General features: G+C 26.5%; 1 protein-coding gene across 3 annotated transcripts in view; it reads right to left on the minus strand.

Annotated features, from left to right (window-relative positions):
- The window catches only part of LOC113559438 (neuronal acetylcholine receptor subunit alpha-7-like), a 68,645-nt gene that overhangs the window by 8,970 nt on the left and 32,949 nt on the right, over positions 1–26,726 (minus strand). Inside the window, exons 2-8 of one of the 3 annotated variants that reach the window (XM_026965266.2) lie at positions 19,257–19,396; positions 16,817–16,861; positions 14,243–14,352; positions 11,470–11,650; positions 11,002–11,077; positions 6,458–6,652; positions 2,494–2,577 (exon numbers count right to left, since the gene is read on the minus strand). In XM_026965266.2, the coding sequence (XP_026821067.1) occupies positions 2,494–2,577; positions 6,458–6,652; positions 11,002–11,077; positions 11,470–11,650; positions 14,243–14,352; positions 16,817–16,861; positions 19,257–19,396 (831 nt within the window). Of the gene's footprint in view, positions 1–2,493; positions 2,578–4,201; positions 4,289–6,457; positions 6,653–11,001; positions 11,078–11,469; positions 11,651–14,242; positions 14,353–16,816; positions 16,862–19,256; positions 19,397–26,726 lie in introns of all 3 variants that reach the window. The other 2 variants (XM_026965264.2, XM_026965265.2) reach the window with 2 other exon arrangements.

Genomic DNA, 26,726 nt, shown 5'->3' on the forward strand with positions numbered 1-26,726 from the left:
ATGTGTTGTTGATGAATACAATTTAATTTTAATACATGTTAATAACTTTTACCAATATTATATGAACAGTATACAGCGGTAGTGTTGAAATGAAACCGAAAATAAACTCGAACAAAACAGCTAACTACACGGAAACTACAAAAATACAATTACGTATGTGCTCACTGGGTTTTTGTTTCTCAGGTCACTTAACATGGAAAAATATTATGTTTCAGTCGTTATTTTTTATTACGGTTTTTATTAATAATTTTTTTACGATAAGTATTTTCTTCTGGAGACCAGGTTCAAAGGGTGAAATAAAATAATACAGTGCTGTTTATGGTATATATTATTATGATATACATTTAATGCGATCCCGTTAACTGTTTTACGTATATGTCTTAATAGTTAGCAACAGAATGTCATTATTCAGGGATCCTATATGTATATATATATATATATATATATATATATATATATATATATATATATATATATATATGTATATATATATATATTTATATCGATTGAAATTCTAAAATAGTTTCATCGCATATTATTTGCATTTTAAAAATATATTACAAAACCTGCGTCTTATAAGATGCAACGTTGTTGTTTTAAAATTTAATGATAATTGTGTGATAAGAAAAAGTAATATTTTTACAGTGCGTATATATAAAAAAAAAAAAAAAAATGATATTATTATTGCTTTAACTTGTATTAACACTAATTAAGCGAACACTGAATTTGGTAGAAAGCTAAAGGACTCCACACTCTAAGGTTTAAAATGTTTATGTGTCCAAATACAAAAACATTTTAAACAATTGTTTTTTATGTAATAAATAATAAAAAAAAATATAAAATAAAAATAAAGATCAATACATGCATTATTATGATGATTACACGATATATGTTTATCGATTTTGTACAATATATTATGTATACTATGATGTATATATATATATATACCTATGAGTATATTATACATACATATTACATATATATATAATATTATATATTATACATATATAAAAGTAAGAATTTATAATACGTGTACATAGGTATATATAGTATATCTATCTAGATTGGAATGTTATATGTTTATTGGGCTAGTGGTAGTTCTCGAAGAGAGGACTTGTGGTTATAGGTGATATGATCGTGAGGCAGTGGTAATGTGGAGGTATAATGGAAATCGTGGTGAACCGGCGAGTGGGAGGTAAATAAGAAAATGTACATTATCATCCGGACGATATGAAGCCCGCACAGGTTTATTATTCTTTTGAAACCACTAAATTGCATCCCCACGGTGACGGTTTCTGCTGTAGTCACGGCAATCGGGATGTTCAGTGTGTTAAGTGTGCGCGTTTGAAAGCGCATTCTAAAGCGTATATTATATATATATATATTTTTTTTCATCTATACATTTGCCGAGAAGTGTGTGTGTGTGTGTGTGGGCGTGTATAATGTGTATGTGTATGTATTTTGTATATGTGCGTATATTGTGCATTTGTGTTTTTGAGGGTGTATCCCGAGCATTACTTTTCTAACCAACTATATCTAAAATAGGCACTAAGCGCTCTAAATGACATAACATGGTTTCATACACGTACAATTTAGTATATGCATTCAATAAAATTTATTTTTCATTTTTGCTCGTGCAGTGGGTATGTAATAATATTATAATTTGTAACATTATACATACAAAAATCATCTATTTATTTAATTTTTCTCTATACCTATTATAGTATATAATATTATGTATGTATATTGTATTTTTATACATATATCTATATAATATAAATATGTATAAGAGGAAAATAAAAATATTATGACGGGGCCGAATGAAAAAGGAAAACAAAAACCCGTGACCGTTCATTTGAGTTCTATGTATTCATATTTTTTTATGAAAAATAATAAATAACAAAAATAATAAATAAAATAATAATAATAATAACAACAATAATAAAAGTTGTGTTTAAACAAAGCGTTTCAAGTCTATACAAGTTAGATATTTGATGAAATTTATTCTTAAATAATTAGACTAGACAGTTGATTTTTGAGCAAAACATTGTTATATTCCCACAGAATAACACCTACAGTTCTAGAATATATTATTATTATAGTTAACAAGCATATTTATCTAATATCTAATAAGCATTTGTTATATTGTTTTATTTTGGCCGTATCAAAATAATTTAAAAAAATAAAAAAAATACTTGACACTATGTGAAGCCTCCAAGCAATTTGTGACCGAAACTAAATTTTTTTTAACAATAATAATATATTTCTTTTTTTGTATTATTGCGATGTTTATAGTACGTGTTAAATTTGATTTTTATTAATTGAAGTCCCCCAATTGTGTTGCACCCCTGCCATCCAAGTACAAATCCTTAAACAGGTGCAAATAATAATAATAATAATAATAATAATAATAATAATAATAATAATAATAATAATAAAAACAACAACAACAACAACACAAAGAAAAATAACAAACTTTTAATTTGATTATACCTATCAGTGGTAACTCAGAGGCAGGTGGCATTGTTTCGCACACCATATTTAGGAAGAATGTAAGCGATAGCAAAACCGTAACTCCTGTTCGCCAACATCAAAAAAATATATTAATTATAATTTTAATAAATTATTGAAGAGAATACATATTATTTGCAAAAAAAAAAAATGTATAATATAAATTAATATAAAATGTCATTGTTTACGACACGGTTTATTAGCTGAAAATGTGTATTTTGTCAATGCAATTATGGGAACCTGGTCTCCAGTTCCTCTCGAGCTAAAATGTATTTGATAAGTATATTGTTATTTTATTTTTAATTTCATATAATTTGCTTGCAACGTAACATGATTTCTTTGTGACAATAATAATAAAACAGAAACATAATGGATATGTTCAAAATCTATTAAAATAATTAGCACAAACACAATATTTTTTAGCTTTAAATTTCCATAGTAACTAATATTAACTTACATTACTTTCAAAAATTATTTATATAAAGAACCACATAAATATTAAAGAAAAATTCACTCAAACACCTAATTTAAAATAAAACTATCGTTCGAGTTATAGATAGAATTTTTTGAAAAAATGTATTAATGTACTTGTCATTTTGTTCAACAGCCTGCTCCAATCTATCACGTCGAAATTTCTTTTGAATATTCTTACACGTTTTCAAATAAATAATTTGGGTAATAGTTGAAAACTTAACTCCTTAAATATTTTTTACATTTTATGGAATTAAAATTATCATCAAACAATTTAATGAAATTTATGATCGAAACGTATATTTATTAAGAAACATACAAAATGTAAAATTTGATTTAGCTTGAATTTAGTATACATAAAAAAAAAATATATATATATTAATCGAGATCAGTGTTTAACAGACTTATTACTTGATAAATGCGACAATAATAATTTTATATATTAATTATATAAATATAGATTTATGTTGAAGTTAATATTATGATTTTTTTTTTGTATTTTGCTGATTAATTGACTATTGATTGTACCTAAATTTATATCACAATTTTTTTAAATCCTTCCAGAATAATATTTTATATCTTAGTATTAAAATAAAATATTGATCATATTTTTTTCTCAAATAGTTTATTTTATGAATACTTGTATACGAGTAATGTATATTATGTAACTATGTACATTGCACATTATAATAATATGGTACTAAAATATTTAATTGAAGTTGATTAGTACCTATGGAAGATAGATTCGTTCGGAAATTCATTTATATTAAAACGAAATATTTTCTGTCAATAATAACCTACCACGCAGTCATTAAAATAAAAAAATAAAATAAAAAATAAATAAAATAATAATAATAATAATATTAAAATAATATAAATAATAATAATAATAATAATAATAATAACAACAAAACATATAGAGTACTTAACATTTTTGACCTCAAATGTGTTTGTGAAAAAATACAATAATATTTTTACAATATATGTATATATATATATTTATATAAATTCATATATAATGAAAAAAAATATACTCGGTGCGTTTCGATTACCAGTGTGGTTGTTTTGTGTGCCCTCCTTAGCCAAGTCGTGTGACCACGAAAAAAATGTTTATATAATATGTTATTACAATATATTGTGTATATAATATACGTATAGATTTTCGCATAAAACGAGTACGTATATTGTATACAAAAATGCTCAGTTGACCGTGCGTTACCTAAAAGAGGAACTGCGTCCGAAGTAGCCGGCATTGTCTCGGCCACCATGTTTAGAAAAACGGTCAACGACAGGAGAATCGTTACACCTTTAATTAAAACATTTATATTTACACGCCTATTATGGTAGATTGACAAAACAAAAAAATAATAATATTAAATAAAATGATAATCATAATAATATCGTTTCCCCGACCGCCCATAATCTGCAGAGTACACGTCTCGTCGGACCGCGGTTACCGCAGTTCGTTTCGTATGAACCAGGTACACAAGTATAGTATTGAATTGTTACATTATATACAGACATATAAATACATATACATATTATATATTATGAATTATAATAATAATAATAATAATAATATATTATTATAATAATAGTCTGGTCGTGTCATCGACGTCACCAAAATGTTATAATACTATTGTCGGTACGACTACACGTCTTGTCGCACACGCTTTGTGTACGTAAATGTGTGATTGTGTTCATGTTTATCAGTGGGTTCGTTTGAGTTGTGTGTGAGTGTGACTGTGTGTAAACGTTTGTTGGTGTACTTATGTTTATGTAACGTTTAAGACTGTGTACGCATGTAGGTACCTAAGGTCATTTTCTCGCCACAATCTGAGGGCAGCGTGAACCCGAGCATGGCCATAGCGGCCAGTGTTACGCTCGGCAATATCAGGTTGACGATGTAATAAACTGTTCTGCGCCGAACGTATATGGTAAACGTGATATCCACATACGGATTCGGACAACAAGAGTAGTTTCTCAAGCTCCTCGTAGCTTTCCGGCCTGTAAAAAACTGATGTAAACAAAAAAAAAAACAACAAAAAACAAAAACCAAACAAACAATACGGATACCGCGAAAATTGTAGAGTTTAACGCATCCAAAATAAAATACACACACATACATATCAAAACGATTGCGAAGTAAAAACAAAAAAAAAATATTCGCATATATTATGTGTATGCAAAGTGTGAATAACGGTTTTTTCATTATCTCGCGATAATCGCATCTCTCTCGAGCATTATTACCACCTTCTACACATCAAAAAACATTATAATATAATATTTATTTGTATTATATATACGCAGAAACAAGTTCTGTAAATCGAAATTGGAGAGTGTGATGCGTATGCGATTACAAGAATCGAACGCATCCATCCTACAGTTTTATTACCTAAGTATGACGGCTCTTACTCTCCCCCCATTATAGCCGGATCGTATGTTTTTATCGAGGACGCATCATTTATTTAATTATTTATCGTTATAATATTGTCACTGCACGTTTTGTGTTATGCTTGCTTACGTTATCACGGCAACATTGCACTGCGGAGGCGGACAGAACGAGATCATTTTTCTACGAGTGCAATTTCAGGTGCATTTTATTGTCATAAACGATTGGACTTGGTCTGAACAATCGATAATTCAATGCCCGACAACGATGTAACGAAACACGGAATCATAGCGAAATCGATGTTATTAAACTTTTGTGGTGTGATTTATCACATGACTCGAAACGACTAAAGTCCTGATGAATATCAAAATCAAACTGCAGTAAACTATAGTATGAACAAAAATATCTCAAACATTAATAATTAATCACGTCCGAATAATGATTTTAGAAACACAATTTTCGGTTTTATTTTTTTTTTTTATCGACGTGTCTAACAATGTGAATAAGTTATTAATTCGATTTTGGTCGATTCCGCGTTACTATTGTATAATAATATTATAATACGACAAAAGACGCTCGTAATAATGAAAAAATAACTGAAGGTCGTGGTTTTGGTTAAACTCGATGAATGGTCGATTAATGAAAAGCGCTTGATATATATTGGGAATTGAAAAAAGTTAGTTACCCAACTAAAAGGACACGGTTTTTACTTTGAGTACAATTACTTATTTATTTTTAAAACTAAATGTTTATTTATAAGAAATTTGTCGAGAGAGACGTAAAAATAGCTGAAAAAAAGTTCATAATATATTGATTAGTTTAATAATATCTAAAATATTATGCTAACACACACATTTCAATAGTTATAACGTTATATTAATAACGTTGCACTATACATATATATAATATTATAATATGCATATTGTATACCCATATTATTATGTTACACTTAAGACTAAAAACAAAAACCCCTGTGTCATAAACAACAGACATTGCACAATGGGACACTTAAAAAAGTTGTAAAAACATAAATAGTTATTTATTATTATATTACTATACGATTATTAATTTAATTTCGTTTACCTAGAGATAGTTTTTCGCCACAGTCCGGCGGTAGAGTAAATCCTAGTACGGCCATAGATGCAATCAACACGCACGGGACTATCAGGTTGAAAAAGTAATACAGGGTGCGCCTTCTAATTAGGATGGAAAACGTTATGTCTATGTACGGTTCGGGGCAGCAACTGTAGTAGATCACATTGCGCTTTCCGGGAACGCCTGCCAAAAGGAATAGTTATGTGTGAAGGAAAGCAGTTATTAAAAAATAAATAATTAAACACAATTATCATTGTCATAATATTATCATCGTTACATTCACGACATTGTGTTACTAAACATACTGGACCGTCGCTGTTTTTAGAAATGAGTTTGAAATGTTTATAATTTAAATATGTTTATTATACGTAGGTATTACTACATTATTATAAACCTACCTATTTATACTGCTGTACCTAATCGCGTACTGCTTTACGCCTGCACCTACGCTATTGTCTATCAGTAAAACGTCCAGAAGAGGAAGTGTATATTGTTTTCTTCGAGTGAACACCATACTACGAGATTTTTCTTTTTTTCTTATACCCACTGTATAAATCATGTGCCTTTTCTTGGATGTTTTGCATACGTGCGTGAAATACTCAACTTAGGTAACATACGATTTGACCGGTACATTTTCAACAGGTCTTTGTTGATTCACCCACTCAATCACTGTATATTCATATTAAATATTTAGGGGTATCAACGACGTATTAAGACATTGTGTTAGGGAAATAGTTCTACAGGAATTCCAAAGGTCGAAAACATTATGAATAACGATTTTAAACAATAGTTTTTATATTCAAATAGAAAACATGACGAATTGTTTTGGTTCATTAATTTTATTGATTACTTAAGTAGTTTGTGATCTAGTATTTTTTGCTTTTCACTAAATGGCAGTAGTTGAAACTTGAAAGTATAAAGTATATGGGCGCGATTGAAAAACATTATGAATTGTTAAAATATGCGTATAAGTATTTTTTTTTTTTTTTATTGTCGTATAGTGTTTGGAGTGCTATATTGAAGTTTTCAGTATTAATCATAACAGTAAAATACGATTTATAATACTATGGTACATTTTTATATCTATATTATAAGTTGAGTATTGTCATATTGATCAAATGTTATTTGTACGTCATGTAAATAGTAAATATTGATGGTAAAGGTAAAATATTTTGATCGCAAATTCATTTAAAACATTTTTATATTATATTATATTATATTGATTATGATCAATAAAATAGAAATCTCATTAAACACAATAGTGAAGCAAATTTTAATGAACTCAATTTATCGTGAGGATATATTTCTGGTTACAAATATAGTGAAATATAAATTAAAAACAATGAAAATTGTAAATATAATAACAATTTATATTAAAAAAAATACATAGGTATCGATGAGAAATTAAAAATGTACCGAGTATATTATGAATAATAAAAAAAAAAAATTAAATATCTTAATAAACGATATACGTTATAAAATAATATACAGCTTAGACGGTCCAGATGTTATTATAGTTCATTTACAACATTAATATTTATTTTTATGATTTAATTGTTTTTTAAGTGAATCAATACTTTTGTGGTAAAAAAACACATTAAAAACAACAGTCGTGTGTCAAAATGTCATTATAATAAACATATTATAATAGCACAATGGATAATATAGAGATATAAAATATAAATGAGGTGATCCATTAATTTTTACTAAACGATATTAAGCATTAGACGATTACAGTTTAACAGTTCCAAAATACAAATACAAGTATTACACTAAACAATGCTTCATAAGAAAATGTCCGCGAAAATATTACCTATTGTTTTATATTGAAATTAAAATTGTTTCTACTGTTTTAATATAAGATATATTGAACGCGTATAACTTTCAAACATATTTCTTTTGTAAAATTTGAAATAAAACGTTTTTACTTTTGTTTGGAATTAAGTTAACTTTAAAATAAATAATATATAAATGCAAAAACTGATAAAGAATTACTAAAATCACGAATAAATAAGTCTATTCTAAATGTACAACCCGAAAGATTTATTACAATTATTATATACATAAGTAATAAAGTTTCTGATATAATGGATCACCGTATTGTATAATAATATATGAATACACACAAGTAGCACAAAAAAAAAAAGCTGTTCAACTAATTAGATGCAATGATTATTAACATCAAATAAACGTGCAAAAAATTAAAAATATAGAATAATGTACATTAAATCTAAACGTTGTGTCCAGGAGTATTTCTAACGTGTTATTTTAATTTTATTTCAATGCTATATTTCGTGGTCTAATAAAAAAAAAAAAAAATTGTAAAATTACGATCGAAATAATAAGCTAATTAATTAGGCAGGTACCTAAATTGTTTACATGTTTAAGTGACTGTCACACAAATAATGTGTTGTTTATTCATCAATTCAAGGTCGATGAGTGCTAATATCAATATGCGAGTGACTAATTCAAAATAATATAATATCCTAGTATTTAAAAAAAAATATTTTTATTAATTATTAGTCATTGGAAATTGATGAATGATTAATTGTAATGATTGATATGATAATGTGTACGAGTAAGATATTATGGTAAAGTAGGTTATAAAAATAATGAAAATAAGTATTATTCCTAGAACAAATAATAACAGTTTGATTTTGTAAGTACAGGGAATGGTTTTCAAATTTATTGAGTTTAATAATATGATGCGTACGTACCATAATAACAGAAAATGTTGAACTTAATTGAATTATTTGATACATTTGATAAAAAAAAAAATATTTTTTATATTATTAAAAGGTAGAATAAATTCAATTCTTATGTACTTTAGGGACTATGAATTTACAAACATTCAATTGAATTGGCCACTCATCGTATTTAATACCTACTCTTGTGAGTATCTACACCATGCTTTTTAAATCGATGTGATTCTGTGCTAATATGAAATAATAGTATTTTATACAATTTTTTTTTTAAATTAAATGTTGTGTTTTGGATTAGATATGTTTAAAAATATTTTAATTACCAGTATATTACTGTATAATTTGTTCAGGATATTTGGAATCAGAGGAAAATGTATTCTTAGCCAAAGGATGTAATTAGCAAGTATTCCCATCAGATGATGATTGATCTATATTTTTTTATGAGTAATATTTTATGGTTGTATATATATATTTTTTTATTACTACCTTATCTTCACTTGGAATGTATAAATAAAATGGAACAATGCTTCGTTGTAGGCTGAAATTCAAATGAATATTTTTTATCCTTTTTATTTATTATTAAAATTTCTATTTTTATTAAGTGGTGGTAAAATAATTTTACTCATTGATGTAATAATTGGAAACAAATTTGATTTCGTTTGAAAACTATCGAAATGGGATATATTTCTTTTGGTTACATTTGTGTATTGAAAATAAATGATACTGTAAAGTATCTGAAAAAATATTTTTACATTATGCCAAATAAGTTATATAATATATTATAACATATACATAAAGTATATCCAACAAAAATTCCCTTAAAAGTATAACTGTGTGTCTGTGTGTAGTCTATTCCATTCGTTCTTTATCATATACCTAAAACTATGTGTATATGTGCTTTGATGTGGTTTGTGTGGTTTATATTATTAGATAGATTTTTTCACTATATTCAATTGAAAACTATTTACATCAAAGTATTAGATTTAAATTTATGATAAATGTAAAGACTAAAGGTAACTGAAACTCGAGAAATAACTGAACGTTGAATTGTATCTACGCACAAGAGATTATAAATTATTATAAGTATGCTTAGTGCTTACTACTTTAATAATTTATGACAAAATTATGACTTATATATTACTGCATCACACATAAAGTGATTATATTACTAAGTCTTATTGTACAATAAGCTTTGCGTTTTACACTAACAAAAATACATCAATTCATAAAGGATATTTGATTTTTTTTTTAAATTTGTTAATAATATCAACAGATAAAAAATATGTTGAAAGTTTAAGTAATTTAATTTAATACAAAGTTTCAGTATACCCAAATAAATAAAAAAATTAAAAAAAATTATTAAGTTGTGTATGTATGAATGAATAAAAATTAAGTATCTAAATTTAGTATTTTAATTACTACATTGATAATATTAAATGTAATATGTATCTAAATGATGCTATGATAAACCAATTTTATAGGCTAATTATTAATGATCTATCTAGAATGAATTTTGATATCAGAAAAATATAAAAAAACTAATTGGTTATAGTTTCTATGTATGTACATGTATAATTATTATATTGTGGTTTTTTAAGAGAAATTAATATACAATATAGAATATATTGATACAATAATATTTCAATGACAATAGACAATTATTATGAAAAATTAAATTATGTATTTACTAGTCCATCAGGATTTTTCTCTCAAAAAACCACAAGTAAACCTAAAATGATATATTAGTTAATAATTAGAAATGTTAAAAATAAAAACAATTCAAAGCTGTTTAAAAAAATCATTTCCTATAACGATTTTTTGTTTGCTCACCAAGCAGGTCCCATTCACCATTAGTAATAAAACCACTGATGTCTCCTCCATTATCATCTTGGAGTTGAAGGTCCAACTAAAATAGATAATAAAAACGATTTTATTAGCAAAATAAAGGTACTAAAATGCATAATATGTAATTAGCGTCATAATTATATCTACACATTATTTAGATTGTTAAAAAATCAAACTTTCCCCCGTGAAAGTAGTGGAGGTAAGCTATTGTTTCACGTTTTCAACATTGTATACTATAAAGTCGATAGTTTTTAATATATTAAATGGTTAATAAACACGATGGACGCTTACATACGTTTAATTACGTTAAAATAGTTGTGACCACACGAATATTAGCCGGTCATCTGTCGCGTTCGATGAAAATAGCATTTTGATGGGCGGAATAAACGAAACGCCGCGAAATTGTTTCGGTGAAAAACGATATAGTTCTAAACCGTGTTCGGTGGAGTTTACCTGAAATCCGTCGTATGTCCAACTGCCAAATTTCATATCACACTTTTGATCGTCGAAGGGGAACCACGTGATATCGATCTTGCACGTACTCTTGAATATCCCCGGTGGTATGAATACACAGCTACCATTGCTGTTTACTACCACGTTGGTTGCGTACGTGCCGTCGAAACCTTCATCAGCGCTAAACACACAGTTCAGAGACAGTTTACACACCGGTGTGATATATAATATTACGTACATAGTTAAAAGTTTTTCAAAATAACACTTTTGAATTGAACGGGAAATATATATTTATTTATTTGGCGGAAAGTAATTGAAATGATTGTATGTTTAGTTTAGTTTAGTTTTGTTTGTTTGTTTTTTCGACATATAACAATTAATATTGGTTTCAGACTATAAAATTGCAATTCAATCAGTTTGAAAATGTATTTTGTTCAGTAATAGGAATTGCCGAATCGGATTATTAATTATCTATTCGTAATATCGTTTTACAGATTAAAAGTTTAAGTGTAGCTATATCACACATGTGTGAATATGAGTTTTAAATTTACTACAATAATATATTAATATCTCATTTATCCCTAATAACTGTAGAACCTACAGGTATTGATTAAATCAAACGACCCATTTGATATTATGTAATTAGATATTATATTTTCATTAAAGTTTTAAAATAAATAAAAATTAGTGAATACATTATTTATTATTGTGATAAATAAATTAATTTAATAAGACTTAAATTACAATTTATTGAATATAATAGTAGTTCCAGAAATAATTCAAGAGCAAGGATGTGGGTGATTAAAATATATCAAATATATCTAAATAAAATTGTCATGACCATTATTTTTAGTATTTTTAACTAACTGAAATAAATACTTACTTTATACTATCTAATAGTTGGTCGCTCGTTCTACAGATTTTTAGAGAAGTTTTGTTTTATTTATTCATATTTAATTCGTTGTATAATATAATGTTAATGTAATTTATATTCCTATTTAGACGTTTAGTAGAAAGATTTTATTGTATAATGAAATCCCAGTAATAATTTAACAGTTTTTAATACAATAACAGTCAAGATTAGTTAATAAGTTCACTATTCAGGATTAAAAATAAAAATAAATACAGTTGAATAATTATAATAATAAAAGTATTCGTCATTTTAAAACTAACAAAATATTTGAAAATGGTCAATAACTTCATATCTAGTTCGTTTGAATGTCATAAATTATGATTAAAATTTTGCATTAAGTACAATCTTTCTTCTGTCATTCTATTTTTCAGCCACAATTTTAAATTACTTTTACATTTAATAAGATCTTATAGGGACGTTTATTTAAAATATGCCACGGAGTCTCGGTCAACTATTTCTCATAGTTAATTTACCAATTACTTACATTGTATATGCTATAGTAAAATTTATACATATGTTTAAACTGATAATTGTATATGCCTTTGATGTTCACTAATTATCTATATTATAATATGACGTATGGTGGAGGGGATAGTTACTCTATCAAATACTACTTTTTTATGATCCACCACTGATTAAATATTTATTCAGTTGATTAATTTTAATAGCAAGTAATTGCTTTTATTTTAGTCGTTTTTTAGTCTGAATTATGTAATCTTATATGCGAATTATAACGGATGGATGTCATCAAACATTCATTACATTGTCTTTGATTAGCAATTCTGAAAAACCTTCTAAGAAAAGTGGATGAGTGTGTTTTCGTGGAACGCCACAACAGTATTTTAAACTATGTTTTTTCATACACAAATCTTTCAATTTCGCTCAAACTTCCTTAGTTCATAGCTATTCTGATGTCACTTCTATTAGAAAACTTCTCTATACTTTTCGAATGATTTATTTTAACTCATATTATTTCTGTGGCTTGTTGTTCCATTTTGTTCGGTCAAACTAGTATGTGTTATATACATATGCATCCACTATATCCTTAACTATTTACACTCGGTTGGTTCTCAAACTTTATCGCATTAATTTTGTCTCTTATCTTTTATATCCCTAACGTTTCGACATAATAGTAAATAGACAATTTTGTTTGCAACTTTTTCAATGCTATATTCTTATTATAAACACGGGTTATTAAAGTTCTCTCGAGAATCACCCTATAAATCGACAATCAAGATCCTGTTCAACTGTCTTGAGTTTGTTTTATGGCTCTATTACACGACCATCAAGAAGAAGAAAAAAGCAACCCTTCCTTAAATTATGTTTTTTTTTTTACTATTCAAAGAAAATTATTTATTTTTCTACGTAATTTTGAGTTTGAATCTAAATTAAACTAATAAGTTAAAAACAAAATACTCTAAATTCTTCGATTTTTACATTTGATGTATGTGTATATACTGAACATCACAAAAGACTGTGTTGGCATCCTTTGTTCAGTATTCACAATCAATGAATATCATTAAAATATTTTGGAAGCAATTCAAATTTCGTATGCATCATTCTCCAATAAATTCTACTCTTCTTAAAGTCACTCTTTGCTCGATCATCCAGAAACCATCAAGGTCTAGTCACTCAAGTTCGACACGACTTATTTCACATTGTGTAATCATTTTCGCTATCGAAGCATTTAAAACTATTAAAGATAAACACGTGGTGTTTATTAACTATAATATTGTCATACACTCGGTTATTACATTTTAAAATATTCTATTACTGTGCATAATACTGTAATAACGTTAAAATACACCACTCAGATTGTGTTGTTTATGTGTAGGCATAGAAATTAATATGTGTACTAACCTATTATACATGAGCATATCTGGTTTCCATATCTTGTGCGGTGGTATTCTCAAATCTTTCACACCGCCATAGTCACTGTGGTTCCACCTGAGGTTGACGTCATTCCATTCCTAAATTTAAATTAAAAACGTTTTAATGATACATTTAATAACTACGTGTGTAACGTGTGTATAATGTATAATTATAATTTTTAAAACACTAAATCATATTTATATATATTAATAATATTATATTAATTAAACATTTTTATATGTATAGGTTATATGGGTTAGTTAAATTAAATTTTTATTTTTTTATTATAAGCCATGAAGTTATGGGAGATTTAAATATTTAGATCTATGTATAAATTGTCGTCTTTTGTAGAAAATAGTAAAATCAAGAAATCAGAAGTGGTTATGAGAAGTTCTTAGAAGTTGGGATAGACTATAATATTTCTAGGAGGACTATAAATATTTATAAAAAAATAACAGTATAAATTAATACATAGAAAATTTTTTATTTATTATTAAATGTTATGCTCAACAATAGTTTAATCACATAAATGCATTGAGTTATCATTGAACTTATCGTACCATTTATTTTTATAAAAAACTAATATCATACGAATATTTAATATGGAAAAAATGTCAATAATAGCCGGGTGATTGAATGACATTTTTCTGTATGCTATAATTGCTGTAATTTAACTTTTGTAGTACGTGAAGGGGATAGTAATCGGGTCTACATTTTCACAAAAATTATTTTTTAATATTACTTGAAAAAAATGAGAAGGTACCTTCATTTTAAATTTCTTAAATAAGTTTTTTTTTTGGATTACCTTTATACCTATATATAAAACATAGATAAACTTTATACATTAAAAAGGGTTAAGTGATTCATAATAATACAGGTGTTGATGTATATTTTTAATTATGTTTTTTCGTGTGACAAATTATATTTTAATACTTAGTAAAAAACAAACAAATATAAATTTAAAGTTTTTGTTTGTTTATTTTTAATTATGAATAAAAACAAAAACGTTTATGTAGTATACATGCACTTCGAAATAGTGTATTTTGTTCAGTGTTTTTTTATTTCATTAAATTGGTTTACATTGCAATCACGAATGCTTATACAGAATTTCATTTTTTTTTTGTTCTTTATTTGTCACTCAGTCACACCACTTGTGTGATTAATCGTTTATGTTACTATCCATTTTTATGACTTTAGGTGAAAAGATGAAAAAATATAAATCATGACAAATGGTCTGTAAATCTATATGAATATATATGATTGCACATTACATTAATCAAGAGAACAAAACTTTTTATATTTGTTTGAAAATCGCTTGGAGTAAACGCGTGTAACTATATACATGTATACAAACATGTAAAGTACACTTACTCTAACTATAGATTTTCTCTAAGCTCTAAGAATCGAAGTGTTTAACTTGAAACTACAATTTTGAGGTACATTTGTGCATTATTAAAGAATCTATGGGTTTTTTCTTTTGTACCTACGCGCGAGAGGCTGTTAAAAACTTCATTCCACATTTGGTCTCGTTATTATACACTATACAGTATATTGAGGTATATATATATTGTATATTCTGAAGGAACGTTTAAAAATAATATGTTCCTCCATAGTCCACGTGATATTTATCAGGTAAAAAATAAAAATAATAACCCAACAAAAGCATTAATGTTATTTAATTTAAAATAGAATTGGTCCGTCTTGTAAAATAAAATGTATATTTTACAATATTTTTGAAAGTAACAAAATACACACCTAGCTAAATATTTAATATTGGAATTCATAATTTAATTATGATTTATAAACAGGGAATTATGAGATCATAACAATGTATTATTATTATTTATGTGTTGCTATTAATATTTAGAAATTAAATTCATTAATAATTGCTTATTTATTAATTTATTAAAACATATTTATCTTCATGGAGGCACATCCAAGTTTTAATAATAAATAAAATATTAAGTGGCTTGCTTATTTTGAATGTATTTAATGCGTTTAATAAGAACTATGATAATTGTGAATATCATAGTTTACTAATGAATAATATCTTGGTAAATATTTTTATTCAAGAAAACCTCCTTTTTATTTAAACGATTTTATTTTTTTTTTGGCTGTTTATTACACAAAAAATATTTTAATTTCCTTTTTCGTTTATATTGTAAACCCAATCCGTGGGCACAATATTGTAGTATATAGAACTGTTTTGCGCAAAGTTAAGATTAGAAGACAAACAATGAAACGTTCCATTTCATATAAATTAAAACAACTGAGACTTACTAAAGTTTTATGCCAAAGGCATAAAATCTTGTAATTTTGAATAAGTCGGCAAAATTTATGACGTACTTCAACTAAATTGCATTTAGTATAAAAATGACAAAATATTTATTTTACGTATGATTATTTACATAATAACCGTAAATCGTAGTGCGTAATTTATTATTTTATTTATGTTTATTTTCGTTTACGCATTTTATTTTACATATCTCAAGTTAAATTTCATTTGTATTAATTTTTTTTTTGTTAAATATAATATATGGTGGCTACTCAAAATATGCTTACCAATTTTAACCACATGTTGGTAATCAACAGCTGATTCTTTTCATCCTGAAACAAATAAGTATGTAGACGTTAGTAAAAATTATTGTTTAGAGTATCGTATCATAATTAATTTTAATCATGATATTTTTGATAAATTTAAATGAAGAATGAAATTTAGATTCATTTATGGACTGGTATTTACGTTACATAAACTCTCTGTCGATACCAAATAATTCAACTGTACAAAAATTTATCTATGTACCAACCTATAGATATAAATATTATGTTTTCCAACCCCTTTTAAAAGAGGTCGATAAATTTACATTCAGAATGCTAGGTAACCGGGGTAACTGACGTTTACACTCTGAGGACGAATACATAAATTTTAAACAGCCCTTCCTTTTTTCGGTAGAAAAGGGTGGTGACGGACTGCAAAAAAATATAAATATACCTTAGGAATGTTTTATTAAACTGTCCTCGTGTCCCCTTTGCTCTTTTGGATACACTCAGTGAAATAAGTGCCCTCCTAACTTATTCTTAAAATACTAGTTTTTCCCCTTATTTAAAATTTACTATGGGTAATATATTGCAAAGCCAGTTGGGTAAAAATCTTGAATTATTTTCTATACTTGAGCTAGGATAAAATATTCGTGACCAAAATATAAAATATTTAGCATTTGTCAAATGAATTTGAGACTTCTTTGATAATCCTTGCGACGTGCAGTATTCAAGTTCAAATGCACTTACAATTTATCTCGGTAACTTTACGTTAGATACACGACACATTTATTTTTAAATTAGTTTTTATATTCGATAACGACTATTTTATAGAATATTTACATTTAAATTGCCAGAATAAATTATGAAACATACATTAACGAGTATTAATATCAAATAAAAATAATTAAAAGATTAAACTAATCGGTAGATATATAAATAAATAACAAATATTATTATGTAAGGCCTAAAAAGTAAGATTAGTTTAGTTATTACTGCAATACCTATATAGTTTAATTTTAATCGAAAAAAATAACTTAATATTTAATTATATTTACTATATGTAAATGAGGAAACTATTTTTAAGTTGAAGTAAACTTTGTGTTTGAGAAATATTTTCAATTTAAATTATAATATTAAATTTGCGATTGTATTATATTATGATATTTGATAAACTACATTTTTTAATTTAATTATTAACTTAAGTTTATTGTTACCAACGGTTTCAAACTAACTTTGTGTAATCACTGAAATTTCGTTTAAAAATAATGGTTTTTAGTTTTAATCTAAATTAGTACTCTAATTTTTTAAATAATAATAATATATGTATATATTTATTTAAAAATAATCTATGAACTTGTAAATTTTCGGAATAAATATCTTATTATGAATCTATTAAAAAATTAAATTTTCGGGTCAATACAATTTTTGTTGGATTTAATATACCTACGTGTTGTTTATTCAAATGACTATAATATGGGTTAGACACATAGAATCGCGATAAAAAACAATTTAAATCTGCTTACCTGACATACAATGCATTTAAAATATGCTCTTTTATTGAATTCGATAAAATACAAAACATTTTTCTGCATTTTTGAGACGTTAATCTATTATTTTACAGCTGTATAAAATATTTGGATCACAAAAATAAAAAGTTAGAAAGAAAACTTGCTCGGGTACTTTTCAAACATTAAACTTCGCTTGGCCCACCATGCACAAATTATACGCTTTGTCCACGCCTTTGAGCTAGACTTTTCTAGCAGACGACGTGGACTAGGTGAAACATTTTTAACGGGTTTTTATCGAACCAAATAACAAAAACAGCGGTGACAACAAAAAAAGCATATTATTATAAAGTTAGGTGATTTTCACGTATAAAAGTAAAAAAAAAAAGAATTAAAAACTTGCTGAAAGAAAACAAAATTAACCATAGCTTTGAACAGTTCGAATGTAGGCCAAATGGGGCATGTATATTTTTGAATACTATTTGGGTTGTCATTTTTGAACAATTAAAATGATTAATATTATTTGTTGATATCAATTTGCCAACAACAACCATTGGACGATATTTATATGATATCATATAATAACTAAATATATTTACTATGAGTTATTACGGTAAAATATTTACACCATATTTTGTTTATTTTGAATATTCATTACTTGACTTAATTTTAATCAATAATTAGAAACCAAATTTTTTTTCGTGTTTATTCTACATTTCTAAGTCGGGCAATAAATAACAAATATAATGCACATCATATGTTACATTATGGTAATATAGCTTAGGTTATCAAAGTTTGGCAAATTTATTTGAAATTACCTATTCTATTTGTAATGATATATTATAAAATATTGAAAATGTATACCATAGTAAAAATATTTTTTAGTTGCTCCATAATCTTGCTAATTTCTGTGAAATAGAATTTTACATAATCCAATTATTAATAATGTTACTTACCACATCTATGATTTGCATGAGCATAAGGCCGAAACTAAGTTGTAGTGGCTCCGATTCATTAGCTACTGGCCTCTCTAGTGTGTTGTAAGGGTCTAATAAATCGTTGAGCAATCGCTTCTCGTGAGGTCCGCATAGCGTTTCTGTAAAATAAATATATGTATCAAAATTACTGCATGTTGTGTTTATACGAAATCTGCGTGGGCGAATAACATGATTTACTTATCCCTACGTATAGGTACAGGGTAGATTATTTTGTTTGCGCGTTGGCTACATAACCTACTAAGCGTGTAAATTAGTAAAACACTTTCTACCGTGAATCATCCTAAGCTCGTTCAATATTTCATATAGCTGAGTCATGTACAACAGTATATTATAATTATCTTTAATACCTATTGAAATAAATAACGTTTTTTCGTTGTACCCGTACTATAGCAGTACAGTAACAATAATGAATACACTAGACGACCGGCAGTCGCGTTATCGTATTATAATATTTAATATAATACAAATAAACGATACTGATACGTCGTTATTATTTTTCGTATCATACTATTGTAATTATAGTAATTGCGATGATACGAGACAGCTCGCCCGCGCGCCCACCCGTTCAGAATAGTTTTCCAGCGGGGAAATGCTGCCGAACGTCTGGGTAAATTTTGCCGGAGGTTGTCGTGTGTTCGAACCAGTGGTGGTGGCGCGGCGGTGGAGATAAATTCCATTTATTAATAATAACTATTAGCTTACGATTGTTGTGCCATGACAATACTCTTCGAACATTCCTAATTTCCCCACAACACCCGAATTTTCAGCCGTGCTATAAATTAACGTAAATTCACGCCACCGACGGCGTCATTAAACGCACATGACATTCAACCCTATCTAATTTGGGCCGTTATATAGAATGATAATTGATTCACAAGACTTTGTCTGCGCACAACATAATATTGTACCAAACCGTAAATTCGGCTGATAAATGAGTATCCCGTTACCGCGGGGCGTTTAGAAATATTTCTGTGTTTTCCCATTTGCAGAATATCCTATAGTAAATAAATAGGATCATGGATACAATACGTACACTGCGACATGTATAAATTATAGAAGTACTAATTTTAATTATTAGTTTATATTATTTGGCGTGGATCACAATGGCATAAAATCAATATTATTATTATTATTGTTATCATGGAAAATTATTGTTTCCTTTTACATATTATATTAAAAATGTATTATACTTGATAATAATTATTTTATATATAACTTTGGGTGCATTATTATTTATTATTATACATGAACGTTAGGGAGTAATAAAAATGTAAGTATCGTTTGATCACATTTACAAAAAAAAAAAAAAAAACATGAGGAATATTAATGTGGTATAAAAATAAATAATATATTGTTTTAATATCATTAAAAAAATATTGTAAACCGTCTATCTTTTAAAAAAAATAAATAAACAACAAATATTTACATAGTTGGCCCAATTAAATTGTGTACAATTCAACCTAACAAAAAGTTAATGCTACAATAATATTGAACGATCGCATTATTTCATTACCCCAAGTCTAAATAAAATGGTTTCAAAAGTAAGAGTAAACTGTAAAAAAAAAACTTAATAAAATCAATGTTTATTTTATTTTAAACAGAATTGTTTTCACTTTTATTTATTTAATTAACATTAATAATTACTATTACTATATTATTGTTCAATTTTGCTTATAAATAGTCAAGAATTTATCAGTTTCGATTTCCATCAATGTTTTTTTAAGGTGATATCACTGATATCATAATTTTATTCTTTGAAATAATTAATAAACGATAAAATATAAACAGTTCAGGCAGTTTTTAATATATTTATATACTTGTCATTATATAGTACGCAAGATAATAGATACATTTAAATCAAATAGTTTATTTTAATATTTCAATTTGAAAAAAAACAAACAATAAAATACTTTAAATCAAATCCTCTACGCGATTTTTATAAATAATATTTAGTATTATTTTTATGTTTGTTTTGTATAAATTCAACACCTAGTCGCACAGTAATTATCTAATATGGTACCATATAGATCGATTTAGAAAGTTTTTTATAAAGTTTTGTACGTTCGATATTACATGTTATAGTTTTCTACAAAAACTAACTTAATCGAGAGATAAAACAAAATAAAACAACAAAAAAAACCACTGGAAGAAAAACAAATGGTTTGTTGCAGATAAAGTACGAATGGTCCTTGTAATATGTTCTCATACATAGTTATGTTGGGGTATAGTTATTTCGTTCAGGAAGTCAAAACTTATTAATAAAGTATTATATTGTCGATAAATTACCAAAGGACGTGAGATAAAAAAAAAAAAGTAATAATAAAAACTTTTTACCATCAAAGAAAAAAAAAAGTAGTAATAATAATGTGTGAAAAAACTAAAAAAGGAACAATGAAAATCATCTGTGATGAAAATCGAGTTGTTTGGCCGTAATAGACGGACGGAAAAAAAGTTAAAACCGCTTTTTTTCTTTCTAAAGAGGATATATATATATATATATTATTTTAATATCATATACTGTTCTCAAACGAGTCGATGCTCACATTATAATGTACATAATGTTATGAGCTCTACTCTCGGACCACGGTGTGTTGCACCGCGTTTGAATAGCATTTATATACGAGATGTCGTGTCGACGATGTCTGAAATGAAAATGTCAAAAGACAACAATTGCACCGGACTACATCACCGTCGGGTTTTCCATACGCACCCGGTCGATTGGCATCAGTAGCTGACCCCTTGACAAACCACTACAAGTAGATAAAAGAGCAGGACCGGGCCGGAGCGACCGGATGCCGCCAGCCCGTCCGACCCGTAACGTTCGATCTGAACGTGACTAAAATGATAACGAAAACGCGCCATGTTTGTTATTGTTACTACTTTTGGGACTTTATTAGTTTTTTCTTTCTCGGGATCCGAATATTGGTACGGTGGTGCGGTGTCCAGGCGCAGCCCCACGCACACACGCTGTATCGAAATAAGAGTTCTATTAAGATAAAAAACAAAATATAATATAATATAAACATGGCGATATCACTAAATGTATATTCTGTATTGAGAAGAAATCGTCGAAAAATAATAAATGTATTATTTACGACGTTTTATGTGCAATATTATACCTATAATGATACATAGTATCTGACCGAGTGTTTGTTTTCGACTTCTCGTGTATACCCGTCTCTTCTTCGTCTGCTAATATAAAATACGTATCATCATCCCAAATCCTGCTTAAACTTTGAGACTTACATAAATATTTTAATACTTAATGAAAAATAATAATTTATAACTTTTAAAATATTTTCAAAATTTTCATATTTTATTAATTGGCTATCTCAGTTCCTTGAGAACAAAACACAAGTTTTTAAGTTTACTTCAATCTAAAAATACTAATATCTAATAAAATAATTTTTTTCAAATATTATATTTTAAAATATTCATGGAATATGGAATAACATTAGATTTGAATAGGATTTTATTTATGGGACGTAATTTTTTAATTAAGGTTACAAATAATTGTATAATTAAAAAAAAATTGTTTATTTTTATACCCGATTTGTTCATGCATATTCTTTTGTAAATAAAAATAAAAATTAAAAAAAAAATTACAGCCAACTTCTCTAGGTTAGGTGACCAAAAAAAAAAAAAAAACCGCTTATAAAAATAAATGTGGTTTTACGTTTAACATTTTTTTTTATAATTTCAGTAATAAAAACTTATGAGGAATCTTGTATAAAATGTACAAGCTTTAGATTTAAATTAAAAATGTTATGCATTTTTAACTACAAAATAATTTACAAATGTTCATGATTTCAAACACTCATAATGTAAAACAGTGACTATAAATTATTATATTTTTTAAATGTTGTAAGAAAAAAATATGAAAATCATTGTATATTTTTAAGCTTTTTTTATACAGAAATAAAAATTGTATTAAGTATACATTGTATATATAAAAAAAAAAACAAGTCAAAAATTTATAAAAAGCTCAAAATAATGTATAAACAACGCCAAAAGAGCCAATATATTCTTAACATTATATCATAGTGTACTAATATTCTGTAAAAATAGTCATGCCAATAACAATGGAATAATGTAAATAAGTTCGGTAAAGGTGTGATTCCTATTGATGAATCTGACCATATAGGGATCTTCAGGAGACAACTTTAGTATAGTGAAAAGTTATTAACTTTTAAGTACTAGGTTCATATTAATTAAATTAATTAAATTAAATAATTTATATATATTAATTAGAACCCACTTACGAACTATTTAAGTATATACTTATTAAATAATAAAAAAACACTGATATTATTTTATAGTTGTGATTTTTTTTAATTGAAAATATATATTTAATTTAAAAATGTGAACTATAAATAGTAATAATAAAAAAAAAATAAGTTAAATAAATAAATATCTGTAAACATATTAATGTATATTTTGTAAGTAATGGTCTAGTAGCAAAACTAGTTTATTTTAATATCTAATACTATACTATTTAAATAGATTTGTATTATTACTATTCATATAATTTAATCAACAGATAAATTTCTATCTAGAAATATAATAAAATAGATGACTATACTGTTTCAGCAAAAACTAAATTATAAGTTAATTCACTCCTTGGTGGATTTATTTTAATCTATTATTCTTTAATATTACAAGTTGTATTCAACAAAAACCATCTGCAACATATTATATTTTTCCGATAATCAAGTTTTTAATCTCTAGTTATGAACAAAAAAAAATATAATAAAACTTTACCCTCATGAAACAATATTAATCAGGTTAGATTATGATAGTTTGAGTAGATAGTAGCGCATTGCTCCTTAAAATTTTATTCTAGGTCAACATAATAAATTGATAATTAGATTTTTTTATAACAAGACTATGGAGAGTTTAATACTATAAGCATTAGTGTATACATAAAGCGTATGGACTACTTTTTAAGTTTATATTATTTAATTTCATTAATTCAAATCCATTGATAAGGATACTTGTAATGTATATATTTATAAACAAATATTAAAAATATGTATGAATTGAACAAGCTTAAAATAACGCCATTCAATGAATTCATTCAATCTTTTGTATTGGAAGATAAGGCTTAAATAGATACTTTTCATTTAAAGTAGTCATTGAGTTATTTATTATTATACACAGTATATAATAATAGACGCTGTTCTCTACTGTTGTACTTTTTTTTATTTTATAATTACAGGCTAATAAGTTATTTATTTTACTAGTAAGTGATTTAAAAACGGAGTTTTTAGCGTTATCGCTGTAGCTTTTTAATTGGTGTAAGGATATTATTTAGAGGTTTATGGAAAATAAAAACAAATGTACTAAAACAGACACAACGCGGCTCTGTGACCGCGACAAATCACTGAAAATAATAATGTACATGTATATTATATACTATAATGATAATTATAAGCCAAAAGGCAAGAGAAGGTCTGAGAGAATTCTGTCGCAAAGATAATAAATTTAAATCTACCAATTAAAAGCGGTTGACCCGTAAAGAAAAACATTTGTAACCAGCGGGGACGTTGGACAAATTGTACATTGGACTATAAATATTTTTATCCCGTGGATGGGTTTTCTTGAACATTAGCGAAATTCCCCAGACTAGGCGGTTTTCAATTTAGGTTTTTTGGATGATCCAGAGCTTCAGACGAGACTACTAAATTTCATGTCAACAATAATCTCCAGTCTCCACGGAATGTGAAAAGTTGCAATCAAAGTTGCGACGATCGATCGCAGAATGAAACTATTGTACGAACTTATAACAGCCAGCCTGTTAATTTCACCATAACTTCGACTAATTTAAATGGATAAGCTACGCAGGTGTTGGTAAATTGTTTTATTAAAAACATTCTTAAAGCATTTCTCTTTAATTTGTTTACTCGAACGCTCATTACATGTTCCATTAATCCCGTACGCGCGTATTAATGAATACGATTGAAAATATCGACGTAAATCTTTTAGAAAAGGGTAATTCAAATTTAATCACTTACGGAGTAACTAACTCAAAGTTTTGTCGTGGGTGATATTAATTTTACGTTGATGTAAAGTTCATTAATTTGGAATTAAATATAGATTTTTATACTTTTTTACACTATTATAATTTGTATAATTAAAAAACTATAATATGATTATAATGTAAATAATATAATATCAAACATTAAATTTTGTATAATTTTTACTATCTATTAAATACATATTTATAGTAAAAACTAAATCGTATAAATAGTCAACAATCAGTATAATTATTTTATTTTAATTATACAAATGACAAATATTTATTTAGAGTTAATTTTAATCTAAATATATATTACATTTGTCAGTTGAAAAATGATTTGTTTCTATTGATTGATGTTATTGTTCTCTGGTTTTTTTTTTGATATTGTATTTGGAAATGACTTATACATACGAATGTAATATTTTTTATACCATCATAATATTTGATTTATATTGGTGCAGTGCGGCGGACGAGACGCCTTCTTGTGCCAATATACCTGCTATTTATGGCAAAGCTATGTTTATCGATTGTGTATAATGCCATGGGAGAGATAAAGCTTTGAATATATATATAAAAAAATGTATATATAAAGCATATTACATGTTATAATGATTATCATTCTATCAACCTAAAGTTTTGGAAATTGTGAAATATATCATTGTCAAATTTTCAGCTAGTTGATACATAATAATATTTTAGATAGTAGGAAAATAATTTTTGTGAATAAAAAAGTTTTATTGTTATAGTTTATCAATATAGTTATTATTTGAATTATAATACTCATTGTTGAAAAAAAACCTTTGACACTTAATTCAATATTATTAGTGAATATAATATAAAATATTTTGCAGTTAACAATTAATGTAGGTACATATTATTTAGTAATTATACTATAATATATTAGTAAATATTACAAATTCGTCAACTATCTCAGAGATTAAACACTTGAGAATTCTAAAAAACCAAAGATTCAATGTTATTAGAAGAAAAAAAAAACATCCAAATAAGTCATGTACGCAGATATTGATAGTATGAACCGATGTTTGTGATGTGGAAAAACGTCAGAGAAAGGGTATTGCAGAAGAAAAAGAATATTTTCTTCTATCCTTTCATTCTCTTAGTGTCATTTATCTTTTTGTGGCGGCAAGGAAGTAGTCAAACGCAGGAAATATGTCTGTCCCTTGCTACCGCATTTGTGCGTGTACGTACAGGGTATGCTTTGAGAGAGTAGCGCTCGTTTTATAAATTGTAATTATTTTCGTTTTTATTTTATTAAAATGTATATCTAGCACAGAATGTATAGTTTTCGGTTTGCTTTGGCTAAATATTAGCTTTTCACAAGTACCATGATGTTGGTTTTTTTTATGTGTTGGTTAAATTATTAAAAAAAATATTGTAAATTCATATTT

Source organism: Rhopalosiphum maidis, chromosome 1, assembly GCF_003676215.2.
Source record: "Rhopalosiphum maidis isolate BTI-1 chromosome 1, ASM367621v3, whole genome shotgun sequence".
Classification (NCBI taxonomy): Eukaryota; Metazoa; Arthropoda; class Insecta; order Hemiptera; family Aphididae; genus Rhopalosiphum; species Rhopalosiphum maidis.